The sequence below is a fragment of the Diadema antillarum genome, unplaced genomic scaffold, assembly GCF_040938485.1.
Source record: "Diadema antillarum isolate AM-2024a unplaced genomic scaffold, OU_Dant_1.0 seq00000348_RagTag, whole genome shotgun sequence".
Taxonomy (NCBI): Eukaryota; Metazoa; Echinodermata; class Echinoidea; order Diadematoida; family Diadematidae; genus Diadema; species Diadema antillarum.
The window spans coordinates 1548377-1566988 of NW_027271358.1; the positions used below are offsets into that span (position 1 = coordinate 1548377).

The 18612-nt window shown below is 38.3% G+C and overlaps 1 protein-coding gene across 1 annotated transcript; it reads right to left on the bottom strand.

Moving 5' to 3' along the window:
• Positions 1 to 11926: 11926 nt before the first annotated feature.
• On the bottom strand, positions 11927 to 18179 carry LOC139731039 (carbohydrate sulfotransferase 14-like). Its single transcript, XM_071641921.1, has 2 exons — positions 18012 to 18179; positions 11927 to 12622 (listed from the first exon to the last, which is right to left on the bottom strand). Exons 1-2 carry the CDS (start codon positions 18177 to 18179, stop codon positions 11927 to 11929), a joined length of 864 nt encoding a protein of 287 aa, XP_071498022.1.
• Between the last annotated feature and the right edge of the window lie 433 nt (positions 18180 to 18612).

The following is an 18612-nucleotide window of genomic DNA, read 5'->3' on the forward strand; positions in this document are numbered from 1 at the left end:
TGAATGAATGAATTAAGGTTTGTATGTCGGAAGATGAAATAAACTTTATTTTGTGACAAAATATGTTGTTGCAACTAAAAAATCATGTTTGGATGTTACACGGTGAAAACACGCACAAACACATACACGCACGCGGATGCATGCACATACTGGAACTTGAATACAATTGAAATCTGTAATTTTTTGTCTTCGATGGAAAAGAAGAATTTTCTCCTCTCCCTCCGTATGATACCCCTTCTATACCGTCATTTTGAGCCATGCATGACTGTAAGCCCCCGTTCCACTATCATGATCTGGACCTCGATCTATCCTGATCTAGCAGATCGAGATAGAGCGTACAGGGATCGGAAGCATCGAAGCAGCAGCGTTTGGAGGACGGGGTTGGAGCGGGCATTTTTTCAGATAGGGAAGAAATTTGGTTGATAATGAATTGCTGCAGAAGAACTGTGTGTCGAGGATCCTCTCCGAGGTCCAAAGAATATCTGTTCGGTTCTGCATGCTAACAAGTTGACTGACTGAGAATCGGCAATCGAATCGGGGTACATCGGGGCACATCGGGCACTTGTCACCTCTTTGGACGGGGTAACAACGTGATAAGGTCGGATAAATCGTTCAGAGCGTAAATGCAGCGTGTATAGATCGGACAACATCGCACTGACAGCGTAGTTACATCGTTCTAAAACGTAATTGCAGCGACGGAGATTGCAGTGTCTCTTTCCCAATCATCGTAGTAAGAGAGTAGCGAGCACGTGTTAGTCGTAGATACAGCGTTCAGAGCGTCCTAACATCGTACTGTGTCCAGATCGGTTCATGTTTTACCCGATTCTTCCCGATATGGGAAAATTGCCAAATCGTGGTAAGAACGGCATAGTGGAACAGGGGCTGTAGAAACAGTAAGATGCCATTCAAAGGCAGAAGAAAAAACATCACATACTCGTACTGATCATCTCCCTTGAAAGGACCCTCCGTGCTCCCCTGGTCATGAAAAAAGGCCCGTCTAACCCCGTAAGTATTACATGACAACCCTTCGTCTTCGCCACAGATTCTTGTTTCTTTGTCGGATTAACGAACTTTGGGAATGACCTTATTGCATTTTCGATTTAAAGAACCTTCGGAATAATGATCCCTATTTCATTTTCTGATTAAGAAACCTTCAGAATAATGAGTCTTGTTTCATTTTCGGATTAAGGAATGTGTACATACATACCATTACGGAATAAGAAACATTCCCCAAAACGCCCCAGACGTTTGGATTAACAAACATTGTTTTTGTTTTGCCTTGGTTTGTTTTTTCATTCACGGATTAACGAACCGCTAGGGAATTTGTGTGTTTTGGCATAATGAACCTTCGGAATATGAACGAACATCACCCATACTCAGCTGCTCTAGCTTGTCTTCCATAGATGGGTCAAAGTTTGATATGAGGCGGACCACCAGCCCAGGTTATGCACCCTGCTCTTTGCGATGAAAGAATGAAGCGGGTTCATTTACGGCATGAGTTCTGACTCTCACGTATGACCTTCATTTTATGTCCCATCTGAGGGAGAGAGTGTTTTGGCTCTCACTACAGGGGACGGTATGATTACACAAAACATCGCTCAGTTAGTCTTAGGAATCGAACTCGGGTCATTTGAATTGGAAGGCAGACGCGTTACCGGCTGAGCCAAATCATATTCAATCACAAGTGACTGAAATCTTTTATTACAGCAATTCTATGAAACATTTGACAGGCTATAATAATGATATCGTGCTTGATCTTATATAACATGATAATGTAATCTCAAGTAAATGCTTGATTGTTAACCACGGTTGTTACCTCTTGTTCTTCAAAAAAAAAGTACATTATGACAGAATTTGTGATAAAATACATGGATGTTATACCTGTATATCAATATAAAAATTGTCTAAAATGTTACTGTTACTAAAGTGTAATGTCAACACTAATAAAAGTTTGAATTAAATAGAATTATGATAATCACTTTATTTTATTTTAACAGTCTAACACGATACATGTCGTGTGTGGTTGTTGGTGTGTGCATGTGTGTGTGTGTGTGTGTGCACATGATTGTGTTTGTGTTGATTGTTTTGACGTGTGTAGACTTCTTCTTACACATCTTGTTAAACTGAATACTGAATAGATGAATTAATAAATACATAATTTTTCATTGGAATTAATTTGATGTAGAGGTTTGGGTATGTCATTTGACACTTTCCTTCATCATATTGTTAAAATATCTGGATGTTTTTATGATATTTTGACATCATGAACAGACCTGAATATTCAAGTATTCAAGCCATGATAATATGCGCCAAAGACCCATCTGTTAAAAGTGAGCCAGGGGCAGCCGTCGCACTGCTGGGGAGCCGTGCAAGGGCGCCTCTGCATCGGGAGCAGAAGACTGTGTCAAAGAATGCGAGGCCCAACTCGGTTGTCTCGCCCAGCAGTATTTCGCAGTAATGATACATCCATTCACACGAAAACAAAAATGACATTGATGCCTCCCCGAGTATTCATTGACGGGACATACTGGTCTCGTGATCTACGTAAATTTATATTTGGACGTGAATTCTATAAATCAGTAAGTTGGTCAATCTTAAGCTACCATGACACTTGCACGAATTTGGGCTTGCGCACTGCACGGCATTATAGCGTGCCAGTACGTGGTATTTAGTGGCGCGCAGGCCGAGTTTAGTCATTTCGAATTTACGAGTAGTTGAAGAAATGAGTGTTCTCAATGAAATTCAATGATACGTCATGTTTACGACACATTTACGCATTATTTACGTATTCGTATTCGTTGTCAGGGCACTATACTTGCAGCATTTTTCTCCTCCCCCCTTTTTTTATTTTTTGCTCATAAAACTTGCTTCCTCATCCAAGTAGGCCTACTTGATTGTATCTAATGATAATAAGAAATTCAACAACATTAGCGACATTCAATACTTGTAAAGCTGTTTCAGAGCAAAGAAAGTATTTATAATGTATAGTGACTGTAGAGATCATTGTTTTCGAGAAACACTAAATCTTTAAAGGAGCAAACAAAGGTGGGTAAAGTTGCGATAATGTTTGCCGGGATGTTTGTTATTCCGAAGATAGTAAGTCTAAAAAATGACATACGTTCGTTGTTCCGAAGGTTCGGTAGTCCTACCATGAAATAGGGTACCATAAAATCGCATCGTGTATTGTTGCGTTCAGAATATTCCTCATTCCAAAATCTCGTTAATCCGACAATAAAAAAGGTTAGTTGATCCGAAGGTCATTTGTAATATGTTAACAAGCATTTTTTCGGTATGAGAAATTATAATCCTAGTTGCACCCAAGCTTGATTTATACATCCTATATAACCAACTCTTTTCTCTCTTTTCTTTTAACGCAATGCATTTGAAATATGAAATAGGGTTCGTCGAAATCGCATAATTGTTGTGTTATTCCGAATGTTCCTCATTCCAATACAAAGGCATACTGATTTGTGTTGATTTATGATACCCTCAACATCACTTTTAAGGTGAAATGAATTTCTAGAAACATTCCATATATTCCTAACTCATTTTTCTTCTATTTTTGTTCAGATTACGTAGATAAGCCCACAAAAACTCCTTTCAAACCAATATTCCTGTTATGACCTCATCTGTCAATCATTGCTGAAGTACTGATATTATGAACAAAAGACATTGGAATGCACCTTCCCCTCGACTCAGCATAACTTGCATGTTCCCTCGCCATGTCTTTTGTTAGTCACATTAATATCGTAAGCTGTGTTCAGACGGAGGCAGTTTTGGTCGGAGTAACTTCGGAGGAAGGGTCGGAGGAAGCTTGGTGGGAGTAACTTCGAAGGATAGGTCGGAGTAGTGACCGTCTGAACAAGGTCGTGGTAACTTCCTGCGATCGGAGGACCTTACCACGACCTCTTCCTCCGAACGAGATACTCCTGAGTTTTCTCAGGAGTATCTCGCTACCACGACTAGCCGGTCGGAGTAAATTGCCCGTGCGGACAAGCCCTCAGAGTATCTATGAACTTACATGCCTTACGACTTAGGTAAAACTTCCTGGGTCAAATCGCAATGTTGACACGTGCGCGTGTAGTGCAATTCTAACCTAGTCGATCGCGACGAAGAAGCTAGCGCTCATGCAGAAATTTCCATCAACAAGAATGGAGAAGACAAATGCCACTGGTAAAAAACAATCGCATGGTCGACGAGCGCGGCGCTACCACTTCCGGAAGTTACATCGACCCTTGCACATAAATTGGTCGGAGTTTCTTCCCACGACCGTTGTGTGGACACAAGGGTCGTGGAAAGATATGCATTAATTTGGATTTTAATTGCCGTGCCATAAATTTTTACTCCGACTAGAAATACGTCTGAACATGGCTAGTACTGATACATGCAAGTTATGCCGAGTCGAGGGGAAGGTGCATTCCAATGCGCCCTCTTGATTTTTGTCTTTATTTCTAATGTGGTAAGCACTGTTTTCTTGTAAGCTTTGGACCTTTAAATGCACTAAATTTGTCAACTTTCACCCAAACTTCGCGAAGTTCCAAAGAAAAAAAAACCCGCAAAGTTTCATCGCCATAAGCAGTTTAAATGGGCCTAGAGTTAATATCGTGTGAAAAAAATGAAAACGGCACAACCTGACTGAGGACAGCTCGCGACGTTATGTTCTCATAATGGTTTATGGTACATTAAATCTCTACCGTATGTGTGTGTGTGTGTGTGTGTTTGTGTGTGTGTATGTGCGTGTGTGTGTATGTGCGTGTGTGTGTGTGTGTTTTGTAGGTGGGGGCGTTATGTAAATTGTATACATACCGGTACTATAAGAAGTTCTATGGAACAACAAAATGATTTATGAGCAAATTTTTGCGAATTCATCACAAGTCAGCAAGAAACATTTACTGAGAATAAGAAAGTATGTCAGTGACGTAAAATTTCGCCAAAAGACATAGGACATATTATACTATGATTTATGTATACCCTTCTGAGAATTTGTTCTGACAGCTCTTTGCTTATCGTTCTCTATTGTCATGAAAATAGTAAGAGAAATTAGAAATTAAGTAGCAGACTTATAAATTTCAGTTTAAAGGAGATATGCACCCTGAAAATAGGCTTGTGTGAATAGATGCATAAAAGATAAAGAGGAACAGAACAGGTTCCCCTTTCAGCGTATGATGGGCATTATTCAGACCAGTTTGAACAGGGTTTCGGCTTTCATCTGATTTCGGGCCGTGATAGGTTGGGTTGATTTAACATTCTTTTTTTTTTTTTTGAAGGAGCAATCCTTTGAAAAACCTTTTTCCCTTAGACTTTCGGGAAATGAATATAAGCACTAGGAAAATGCTTGAAAGACAATGCATGGGAAATAGGGCAATGAAAATAGAATAAGATAGGTCTAGGAAAACCGTTACATTTTCTTGTATAACGTATTAGTTGACTTGTTAAGGGGGTAAACGTTGCATTTTTAAGTACAAATGTCCTACTTGGCACAGATTCCCTAGGGCAATTGAACAATTTTCATCCAAAGAGACACTCTGTATATATGCAAGTATAAGCTCTAATTTGCATAGTTTATGCAAAAATACATGTTAAAAAATATCTAAAAATATATATGCATCCAATAGAAATGCCTAATTTGGAAGAAGTATTCTACAGAATATGTGGAAACAATTCCTGCAAAATTTGATTTCATATCTACTCAAACAGACAAAAAAATTGCATAATTATGCAAGTTATTGTGCCAAAATTGGCATTTTTAATGAATTTCGATTTTATTAAGCACTGCACTTTGTAGTACAAAGGTCGAAACTGGGAGGGATGTCCTTTAGGTCAAGAGCAAATGATTCATCTAAAGAGACAAACTGTCTCTATGCAAACAACCTGTTATTTGTATAATATACATACAATACCTATACATAGATAATCAGAAAAAATGTCTTTAAACGCTTTGAACTTAATATCCAAAAAGCCAATTGAATAAGACAATATATAAGACAATAAGACAATAAAATGGTTCCATATTATTAACATAACTCAGACACTTTATGCATAAATTATGTAAATAAGTATACAAGATGTGAAATTTGGAAACATAATGATCTTTAAAATCATTTTACTATCAACTTTCCTTCATCACTGCATAAATGCTTTGTAGGATGTGAAAAATAGCACTCGATAGTGACACTCTTTAAGTATGCAAATATAACAGTACATTGGAATCAGCTCTGATTTATGCAATTCGGAACAATATTGTTTATAAAAGGAACAGTACACAATTGAGGTCACGGATAGAAAATCAAAGAAATCACTCCCTGTAAACAGGGAAGGTGTAAATTCTGTTTTTTTTTTTATTGTATTTTGTAGGGCAACCGAGCGACTACGAGGATTTTCTTAACATCGAACTGATTATAAACATGTGCAAAACTATATGTGAATGCAAGGGTATCTGCACACATTAAGAGCTTATACAAGCTTGAGTTTGAAACAAAGCCTGTTTCTGAAAAAAAAAAAGTTCCCTCATTATACACTATTAGCTGCTATGGCGTGGAAACCGTGCGAGTGAGTTTATAAACAATTGTGATAAAAGAATGATTTATGCATGTTATACTTAAAGTCAAATAATCTAATAATATACATATATATATATATATATATATATATATATATATAAAGATGAAGAAGGAGGGACAAAAATGCTCACAAAGTAAAGCAACGTTTATAAGGAGAAAGTATTATTAGTAATCAATTTCATAAACGTTTATTTGATAAATAAAAAATTTTGACTCGTTTTTTTTTTATTCATAACATTCTACACGAATGAAAAAATATATACAAATTTGACTTGCATACGAAATAGAACACATAATTAACGGATTTTCGCCCATATGACCTTGAGACATTCTGCTAAATTTTGATTAACTGTTTTTTCTTTCTTATTTAAAGCTACTACACTTATCTCTCATACTAAATCTTTATCGTCAAATATCATACGCCATTGGAGTAATGGTGACTTCTATAGAGGTATTAACCCATTAATCAAAGTAGCATAAGTTTGGAGTGAATAGATTTTGAGGAAACATTTTGGCAGGGGTATTTGTAAACTTATCGACTATCTTCTGTGTGAAAATGTGATTCATCTGTTAAGCTATGCATGAGTGAGCACACATTAAAGACAAAATGGTCACTACTGCAACTGATTGATAAATTCCAATCATTGGTTTGGAATTGGAAATGGAATAACCAATGGTAAAAGATTGATACGTTGAAAGAATGATGGTCAAAATAAACAACATAATGACTGATCTCACACACTGTCTAGCCTGAGCAGATCAGTTCGTTTTGATATAGGTTTTCCCTGTCAATTTCATACTTGTTGTCATTCAAATTCATGAATGTGCATTAAAATTCACACAGCGCACGCGCGCAAAAATATCAGGGCATTTAAATTCAGAATCCGAGAGATCAATTTCATTCATGGGAGTTCATTTTCGTTGTCGTCGAACAAAATTCACGCTTGGGCGTTTAATTTCCAAATGCGAGCATCGCATATCCTACTCGTGCATTCAAATTCACGCAATAGTCATGTCATAATCCCAATGAGCTTGTTTGGAGCGTTCAATTTCGTATTCAGGTGACCAAGTTCCTACTTCGTGAAATCAATTTAACAAGGAAAATGGAGTAGACTTTTTTAAGAAAGGGGAAAGGGCATACACAACCCATGAAGGCGTGCATACAGTGTAAATATGATTGTTTAAATGCTCTACATTGTTCTGTGTTTGTGTGTTCTTCGTTTTTCATCTCATTTTGAATTGTAAGGTCCAATAAGCAGTGCATGCATCCAAACAACACAAAGACAATTGAATCATATTCTTTGATGATACTGCATGCTGACAACGCCCCAACACTAACCACACAAAGGCAATGCATCAATTTGAAGACAAACTGACACACACTGATCTCACATAGTCCCTCAAAGTAAACCAATAAGCCTAGCTATAAACAACAAACAAAACGTATGCAATGTTCATGTTATCAGTTTCGATGTAGTCGGAATTTTTTCCGAAGGTGTCAATCAATCTTCCCTATTATGCTCGTCTGTAGGCCTATACAGTGCCTAATGTGCCTGTATATTCCTTCTCGTGAAGCCCGTGTTCAAATTTTAGAATGAACAGGGGGACCCATACTGCAAAATAAATAATCTTCATCATATATCCCTGTGTATTCAAAGCTAAATGAAAAAGACACACATACACGACCCCAAACTAACTAAATTCAGGACTTCTCTTAAATTGAATGCAGTTATTTGCTATGGAACAGGGTTGCTTATTCACGAATTTGAATGACCAACGAGATTCCGTCGCCAGCTTAAAGTGAATATGAATGCTAATTACTGAAATGCGTGCTCCTCTCTTAAATTTGAATGCTCCAATAATGAATTTGAATGCTCCAATAGTGAAAAGAAATGACCGGATTTTGAATTTGATTGCTGATTCAGTGCTGCGAGCGTGGAATGCGTGAAATTGAATGATCGGAAAAGAAACTTGAATGACAACAGTATGACATTGACCGGGTACATAGCTCCTTTGTCCTGCTATGGGTTCCATTATTATTTTATAATGCCAGAGTAATCAGATAAGTTTTTACGAGTATAGTTTTTGTGTATTCATGCTATATTCCTGATAAGTATTGGATTCACATTGCTGTTTGGTATATCAAATGATTTTTCTCGGGGTTGAACAATTGTGAAATTAAACTCATATCACGGTGTTTTACTTTAAGATGCCGGATAAGTTTTGGTATTTCGTGAAGGTGATAAGTATAAATGTTATAAGGTTAACAAACCTTATATTATGTAACATATAATCTCAAATGGGGATATGCAAGTGAGAGATTGCTTGGCGTGAGATTTACAATTTAGAAATTGGTTTATTTGGGTGTCATTTTTGTTTTTATTGTCGATTTAGGCAAATGAAAAGCGGTGTGTTTGGGGGATGTTTTGTTATATCCCCTCTTTATTTTTGTATGTAAGTGTGCCCTAGTGAAGTTAGTGTTGAAACAGGTGACTTTCTGATTATTGTTTAATGTCGATGATGTAATAGTGATGATGCAGGAAAGGATAATGATGCATACATTATGAGTTGAATAATTGTATAAAAGTAATATGCTGATAGTTTTATGTCTACTACTAAACACTAATTAATTAAGTATATTTTTACGTCGATGGAGGACAATTTGTCAATCAGTTGCAATAAAAAACAACTGGATGGAAGAATTTCATCAGTTTGGAAAACAATCACTTTTTAAAAGTCACAAAAGTCTTGACTGAGGGGTCGGTGAAACATTTTGCTTCTGATGACTGTTTATTTGCTGTAGTTGTTTTATTAACCACATTTTGACCCTCTTATGCATTATCAACAGTTAATACGTTTTGGCTTTTCTTGCTCCATTGATAGTGTTTTCTTTCAACCACTACACAACGACTCCTTCTTCATGTTCACACAAAATTATACGCTGTTAGTTATTGGTAACAATTGATATCTAATGTCAATTTGGAAGTTATATGTGGATTAGACATTGACATCTTCCCCTAAATCTAATCTCACCTAACCGTAACAGAAAAATTAAAAGTGTCAGGGTAGTTGAGAGGGGGTCAGAGGATAGATTTTTGTTTCTTTTTTCCATACCTCCAACTCGAAATGTCGCTATTCTCCCAATAGGTCTATGGTACGTTATAACAATGTTTGTCACAGATGTGTTAGATGTTCTCTTACCTTAAACTAGGTTTCATTGTGAATGGCTAAATTTCTATCAAAGAAAGCAGGTGTTGGAAGACTTGAGGATTTTTGATGGACTTTTGACCCTTTTTTTAAGTTTATGCATTGAGTAATTTTCAAGATATGAAAAAAAAAATGTATTTTCAGTATCAAATATAGTAAAATGTTAGCACTTTAACCTGGCCTTTGACCCTTGACCTTTGACCATATGACCCTAAAATTCCCAAGAGAATCACTGTCGGGCAGAACATGTGTAAATATGTTCTTAGTTTCATGACGATACCTTGAGCTACTTTTGAGATGTGGAGGAAGAAGCGAAATTTAGCATTTTCACTTGACCATTGACCTTGTGACCTTTGATCTTCTGGCAATTTTTTTTTTCCCAGAGAGTCTCTATTGGGTAATTCATGTTTACACTAAGTTTCAAGAAAAACCCTGCAGGCATTGCATACATAGATATATGAGGGGAACAGTGAAATTTTGAGGAGTTGACATTGACCTTGTCCTGACCTTTAACTCCATCACCCCAATTCCCTAGGTAGCCACTGCTTGTCAGTACATGCATATGTACTGAGTTCCATGGAGATACCTTGAACCATTTCCGAGATATGGAGAAAAAGTGACATTTTCGCTTGACCTTTGACCTTTGAGCTAATGGCGCGAAACTCTCTCTGGAGAATTTATTCTGGGTAGTTCATTGTATACACTAAGTTCCAAGAAAAAACCTGAAGGCATTGCATAGATATGGGGGAAATTGTAAAATTTTGATCATTTGACCTTTAGCATGTGCACCAAAAAGTTAAAAGACATATACATGCCAAGCTTCATGAGGATACCTCACACGGATTTTTAGATACGCTGTCCACGAAATTGATTAAGGACGGATGGACGGACGGACGGACAGAAGGAAGGACAACCCGAAAACATAAAAATTACTCCTGTGACTTTTAAAAAGTGACAACTTTGTCTTAAATGTGTGCTCATTCATCATGACGTAAAATATCATTCTGATCGTTCTCATCTTCACACAGAAGTCAGTAAATAAGGGTAAAATATACCCCGACCATATTATTGAGCTCAAAACCTTTTCGTTGAAAATTTACCCCTTTTTATTAGGGAATACTTTTTTCTGTGTGTATCTCTTGTGAGTTTCTATTCGTCTTCACCATGCATATCAAATTCTCCATTGTGATATATCGTACATCCCAGTGATATTCTATCATGCCTACCTCTGAAACGGGATCACTTAAATGGGTTTGACTATTAAAAGTGGAGAATGAAATATTTTTATGGATGGAGCTATCCGCTTTGAGACATGACCAATGATATCACAATACACTGTGGTCTCTTTTTTCAAGACAAATTTCAGCAGTAATGGTCCAGTCCCAATTGAGAACTCAGTTGAACTCACTGTCACAATTTAACGTAATATTCTGAAGACAGTGTATAACTCCCCACCTATAGATCAACTAAGTGGTTGCAGCTCCATGCCTATGCCCAGATCAATGCACGCAGAAAACACCCCTACTCTCATTACTCAAAGATGATGAAACGATGGAATGCGAAAATAAAATTTTCGGAGGTTTCTGCTCAGTATATGAAAAAGAATCGTAGCAGGGGAAGAAGACAATGCAGAAATCTTTGAGTAAACTGTTTGTTCTAAGGGTCAGATGTCAAATGCTCATGATGCAAAAACACTTACATTTGATGTTTATCAGTGCAGATCTGTGCATCTGGTTTGACACAATCATTTTATTCCACCTTTCGAAAGCATTTTAATATTATCTATTCTTATTTTTTCCTTCGTCTGAAAAAAAATGACAAAAATATCAACTGGCATTATCATTGTATGCAAATGACTTTGACCATAAAGGGCCATTGTTGTTGTATGTCACAGATACTTGGATTGGATACATCGTGGCATACGAGATTTATCAGTTTGAATAGTGACGTCAGTGATTTGGCTTGCTTTTTTTTAGGGAGTAAGGAATTCATCCAAGTTTGGACTTGTATCACAATCGCTCGATATTAAATCACGTGTTTCTTTTGCACTGAAATCTTAGCTATACATTATGTTATCTTCTCTCACAGTGTATGATATTCATTGAAACACTTATATCAAACGAAGTCGGGTGTCAATTCGCATCAACTCGAAACTTCTGTCAAGCGAAATCATCGAATATCTTCTCCACATCTGCTATAGATTTCGGTCGGTAGTATCCGAAAAGCATAAAATCTAGACTGTAATAATCACAGACTTTATGAAATAGTTCTTCTGTTAATTGGTGATAAAACGATACTATCAGTTTTTTGTCATTTGAGACTCGATGCCGATCTTCGTATTCCTTTTGGTATGTCCCGAATTTCTCAATACCCAGTTCATGCTGAAGGAAAGCCATGTCATCTTGGGAGGTTTCTAGTTTGACTATGATGTCATAATCATGTTCACAAGGTCGGCTACGTATATACTGAGGAGTCCAGTGTGGGTCGGTTCCCCGGGTCCAGTTGTTTTTTGTGACAAACCCTGCAAATTCTGGAAACGTTACATGTCTTGCACCGACTTTCCCAGACCGAGCTTCAAGTATCTTTGCTGGGATGTCCTTGCGAAATTTGTCAGTATGTTCGATGAATTTATCACGGTATCCTGATAAGAAGCGTATCAGCGGGTGTCGGACGGTTACAATTTTTGTGTAATGCCGCAGTCGAAAAGTTAGTTCGTGCACTTGGTTCTTCGAGAAAAATGAAAGAGGTGCCTTTGGCTTGTACTGTTTGCGTGCCAGCTGAGGCGGAAGGTTGGTGATTCTTCCCTGTTTTTCCGCCATGGACATCAGGAATCTCCTCCAGTTTGAAGAACCACACTGTATGGAATGAATTATTGGATATAAAAACTATTACTTATTATGCACGAAATAAATACAAATACAGTAACCGCATGGATAAAGGTGTTATGAGAGGGCAATAAAGTGCTAGTAATTCATCGTGAAAATATGTGCCGAATCACTGAATTTCTAATAAAAGGAAACAGGCAGTCGCATTATAGACAGTAAAAGTGATATTATATGGATGGCATCTCAACAAGAGTAGCGGAGATTGACGCTCCCCTGAGCTCTTCAGGGCCTCACAGAAATCTCATTTTTATCATACTGAATAGAAAGACGATGATTGCAAAGAGTGCCCTTAAATAGTACCCCTGCCCTATGATTGCCTATCGAGGGCACTGTCATGAACAACTCACATTGGAGGTACATCATTTACGACTTGGTTATTCTACTCATAAGCGGCGATACGGGGGGGGGGGGACGTCTCCCCCTTGATTATTTTTACAATAATGATACTATCAATACACAGACTTTTGTACAGCGCATTTCCCATCCAACTTATCAATGCTAAAAACATAATAACATCTTCTCAATGATGAGGTCTTTGAAAATTGATAGTAAGGGTGATGACCGGAGTTCCTTTGACCGGGTTTAGTATTCCATGCTGATGGTTCACAAAATGAGAAACTACTCTCATCAGCCTGAGTTTTTGCACTTGGTATCTGGAGGACCGTGGTATCCATTGGAGAGCGCAGTTTGTAAGTCGAACGATGGGGAGAGTGTGATAGATATCTAAGAGCAGACATGTTTGTCTTATTTTTTTTTTGCAGTTTGGTAGGGTTTTTTTTTTTTTGGTAGATCTTGTTTCTGAAAACACATTTACCTACAAAAGGTAGAACCTCAGTTTACCTAATCACCTTCCAGCTATGAAATTAAAGGAAAGATTTCAGTCCAAATGACAAAAGTTGTTACATTTTCTGTCACTTTTTAAGTGTCCGATTAATGATATGAGAGGCAATTAAACTTTTAATTGTCCTTAACATTATAGCAACTTACAGACATCAGCCCTGTTTTAACAGACCTTACCCCGACGACGTAATGACAACGTCCGGGGAACAAAATTCCTCGCCTCGTGCAATGAAAACCGCAAAAGAGAACGAGGGGTTCCGTTTTAAGAGATACACAACGAAAACCTTCTCCAGGTAGGTTCCAAACAACCTACAAGACCTACCTGTTCAAGCGCGAAGGGTGCGGTATCAATCCATGCACGTTATCGTCGAGCGGTGTGTCATTCCGTTTGGACCATGGAGCTACTAAACTAGTCGCTCCATGTTTACACTATTGCGCATGTGTGTTGAATGTATCAGAAGAATGTTACTGCGAGAATGTTTTAAATTTAACAGAGAAGGGTTGTCGAGGTAATGTCGGGGTAATTACCCTAGCTGGCTAAGGTAAAATTTGGCAAAAGTTACCGCGGTAACCTGGTAAAGTCCGAGCAACATATTGCGAGACCCGTTTTAAGAGGTAGGGTTAAAAAATGCCCGGGCACTTATAGCGGCAACTGTAATTTGTGAGGCTCTGTAAAAACGGGGCTTTATTTGCAAAAAAAAAAAAAAAAAAAAAAAAAAAAAAAAAAAAAGTTTCATTGATGTTGCTCAGATGTCTTACTCTGCCTCGGGACTGAGTGCATAATCACGACATGTTCAGATATGTACTCCTGAAATCTCTTTCGTTTCATAGAACTTTTTATTACAGCACCCCCCCCCCCCCCAAAAAAAAAATAAAATAGAATAAAAAATAAAAAATAAAAAATAAAAAAAATAAAAATAAATAAAAAAAGATATTCAAAATGTTAAAGTACTAGTAAATATGAGGGGGATCCTCATGTAGTCTGTTGGTTGGTCGGTCTGTTGCAAATTTTGCTGATCAATCTTTTTCAATTTCTGAACGATTGAGTTTAAATTTGTCATACATGTTGGCAGTATGTACAAGGTGTTACAAGAAACATTTCCCACTTTTGATCCTTAATAGTTCGAAAACTATACATCAGATAACACTGTCACTGATATGAGTAATAGCTGAATAGTGTACAATTTAGTTGGAGGTAATTTGAATATGAGAGCATGAATCAGTTTCGTTAAACTCATGATCAATTTTAAAGTTAAGATCTAGATTTTGGTCAAATTTGAACCCTCTGTACAAATTGAAATTTACACAAGAACCAATGATGTGTATGTGAGTGTGTACTTACAATGACGCTGAACAATAAACATGAATACCACGAATACCACCTTTTCAGAGCTCTACTGACTAGGCTTCTAGACTCTTGCTGCAAGGCACATGAATGCTTCATTAATAATTCATGATGGATTGTCCTGGGCACTGCTAGTCTGAATTCATGGTAAAGGGTAAAATGCATGCACAGGAAAAAAAAAATAAAGCCCCATCAGTCACATATAAACACGGATCCTCAAAGATCTACACGATGATCTGGGAAGTTCCGGGGTAGCTTCGACCTCAATGGAGCGTCGACGAGCGTTGATAGGACTGTACACACGGTATCAACACGGCAGCTACACGGATAAGGCCGGAAGAGCGCGGCGTCTAAACGGACAAACACGGCATCTACACGGATCAACACGGCAGCTACACGGCAGCCACACGGACCATCCCGGATTGCTCGGCCAATACAGCAGTCCCCGGATGACGCCGGATGTTTTTGACATCCAAGTTGCCGTGTTGGCCTCCCGGATGTCCAAGGATGCCCAAGGAGTCAACACGGATCTCTCCTCGGATCACCTCTGATCAAATCTGGGGTGATCCGGCATATCTATGTGACTGCGGCATGTCTATGTGATCCGGGGTGATCCGGGGAGAGATCCGCGTTGACGCTTTGGGCGTCCTTGGACATCCGGGAGGCCAACACGGCAACATTTGGAGGTCAAAAACATCCGGCGTCATCCGGGGACTGCCGTGTTGGTAGAGCAACCCGAAATGGTCCGTGTGGCTGCCGTGTAGCTGCCGTATTGATCCATGTAGATGCCGTGTTGGTCCGTGTAGACGCCGCTCTCTTCCCGTCTTATCCGTGTAACTGTCGCGTTGATACCGTGTTTACAGTCATATCAACGCTCGTCGACACTGCATCGAGGTCGAAACTATCCCGGAACTCCCCGGATCATCGTGTAGATCCTTGAGGATCCGTGTTTATATGTGACTGGGGCCTGCAGCATATGTTTTCATGTGTTTGCATATACTACAGTCAGGATGAATGAAGACTAGCTGTGACAGTGTAACTTCTTGTGAATATGTAGGCCTAATAGAGCAATCCAATCCTGGCCATTGTAAAGGACCATTGTCAGGGTGTTAACCACACACCACATACACACAAACTGACCCCTGTGCAAAATTAAAATTTTGTACAGAGGTTTGAAAACAGCGAAATCTGAAACCTAACTTCAAAATAAATCTTGAATTTAATGAAACTGATTTATGGTATCATTTTTAAATACATGTAACTCTAACGAAATTGTACACTATCCAGCTATTGCTCATATCAATGTCAGTGTTATAATATATATTTTTTGATGTAATAGGGATCAAAAGTGGGAAATGTTTTTGTACCATAGAGCAATCCAATCCTGGCCATTGTAAAGGACCATTGTCAGGGTGTTAACCACACAGCAAATACACACCAACTGACCCCTGTGCAAAATTAAAATTTTGTACAGAGGTTTGAAAACAGCGAAATCTGAAACCTAACTTCAAAATAAATCTTGAATTTAATGAAACTGATTTATGGTATCATTTTCAAATACATGTAACTCTAACAAAATTGTACACTATTTAGCTATTGCTCATATCAATGTCAGTGTTATAATACCGGGTGTCCCAAAAAAGCGGAACGGTGGATTTTCAGTACCCTGCGGTCTAAAAGTTGTATATCTTTTGACATCATGAGAAAAAGCATCTTCCGCAGAAGACTATGATACCCAAATCATTTAATTTGGTTCAGTACTTTTTATTCTACGCCAATTTCTGAAAATGCAGTCATTGTCAAATTTCGCCGGATTTTTGCGACTTAATGAGATAATAATTTGAGTGCGACACGCGATCCATACGGTGAATATTGTTTAAGCTCGGTGATCCATGTCAACAAAAGATACAGCTTTCACATTGGTCACGGGCCAAGAAAAACAGTGTGTGTGTGTGTGTGTGCTCGCGCGTTCCCAATATGAAAGCGTTATCTTTTGTTGACATGGATCAACGAGCGTGCACAATTCACCGTATGGAACGCGGGTCGCACTCAAATTATTATCTCATAAGTCGCAAAAAATTGAAAATGACTGCATTTACAGAAATTGGCGTAGAATAAAAAGCTTTCAACCAAATTTAATGATTTTGGTGTCATGGTCTTCTGCGGAAGATGCTCTTTCTAATGATGTCAAAAAAATATCACTTTTAGAACGCAAGGTACTAAAAATCCACCGTTCCGTTGTTTTTTTTTGGGACACCCGGTATATAGTTTTTGATGTAATAGGGATCAAAAGTGGGAAATGTTTTTGTAACACCTAGTACATGTGCAAGACACATTTTCGTCAGTGTCGGGCAATGCGTTGCCATGGTATTAGCATTGTTTATACAACCGTATCATTTTTTTTAGAAGAGGCTTACTCAATCCATTTTAGAGCATTTGATTTTAAATTTGGCACATGTAACCTTCTTTAGATTTGCAAAACATCCTTTGTTACTGTTTTTTTTTTGTTATAAATTTTCCAACAAAGGCGTGTGCCAGAGATCGTTGAATATCAATTGTAAAATTAGCAAAAGCGCCCTAGTGTGGGAGGGGGATAACCCTTATACCCCCCCCCCCACCACCACCACCATCCCGCTCGTCATTGAGCTCCCTCGCTTGCGTGTGTAAATCCCCATAGCAAGCCATAAATGCAGAATGAGCATTAGAATTTGACATAGGGCATTCAAGCTGATATAGCACATTGCTAAAGGGTAGGCCTGTACATATTCAACTAGCGCATTCAATTTAAGACTTTGTTTACATGTAGGGCTACATGGAACTATATATGTAAAAAGATCATTTCATTTCAAACAAAACAATTAATCAAGGAGTTACCATGGAGGAAGAAGGGACAAAAACAACTGTTTCACTCAGTTTACTGTATTTAATTAACCTGCTTGGTTTGATTTTATTAGCTATGGCAGTATGTACTTTTGGGTTGACTCGAGGAATTCCTTTTTCGGGCGAGGTTGCTCCTAAAAGATGAGTATATGACTAACCATATCGTATCTACTAACTGCGCACTACGATTTGTCCTTGTATATTGTGCTGTCATCTGCTGCACTTCTAATATGATTTCCTCGTCTTCTTCGTCTTTCATTTTAGAAATTTACTCTACTGCCATATCACCCTTACCTTAAAGATAACAGCTGAAATGAATCTGAATTTGTCATTGAAAAGCATGGAGTCCAGATTCCCTCGGTGTTCGGTGACGTCTCGCACATCGGAAGGGTTAGAGTAGTCGAGTTTGCGTGAACCAACAGCAGAGCACGCCTCATGTAGGCGAGTCCTCCGTGATGACATAATCCTTCGCATTTCCTCGATGAACTAGTCGACATGCACATGTATAGATATAAAATGTGTGATCTCCGGGTTAACATCAGATCTGCTTCAATTTGAGAGAGATTTTTAGTAGGGAGAAACAATTGTTAATCAATATCATCGTCTTAATCATAAGAATCATCACTTTCGATCGGTTCACTGCTTTCTTCATCGCTTTCTTTTTTACTGCCATAATCAACTTGATTATTTTATTCCAGCTCTAATCTAATTAGAATGATGCCTGACATAAAAAATGTCGGGGCAGCAAGAAGATGCTTATACCACCTATTTCATAATCATAAGGCATGGCCAATATACAATGGTTTCAGTCTCAAATTTAAAAGCGTGGGAGGACTGGTGACTGAACGCTTCCAAAGCGAATCGTGCCGTCCTAGACCGAGTAGGAAGCGTGCCA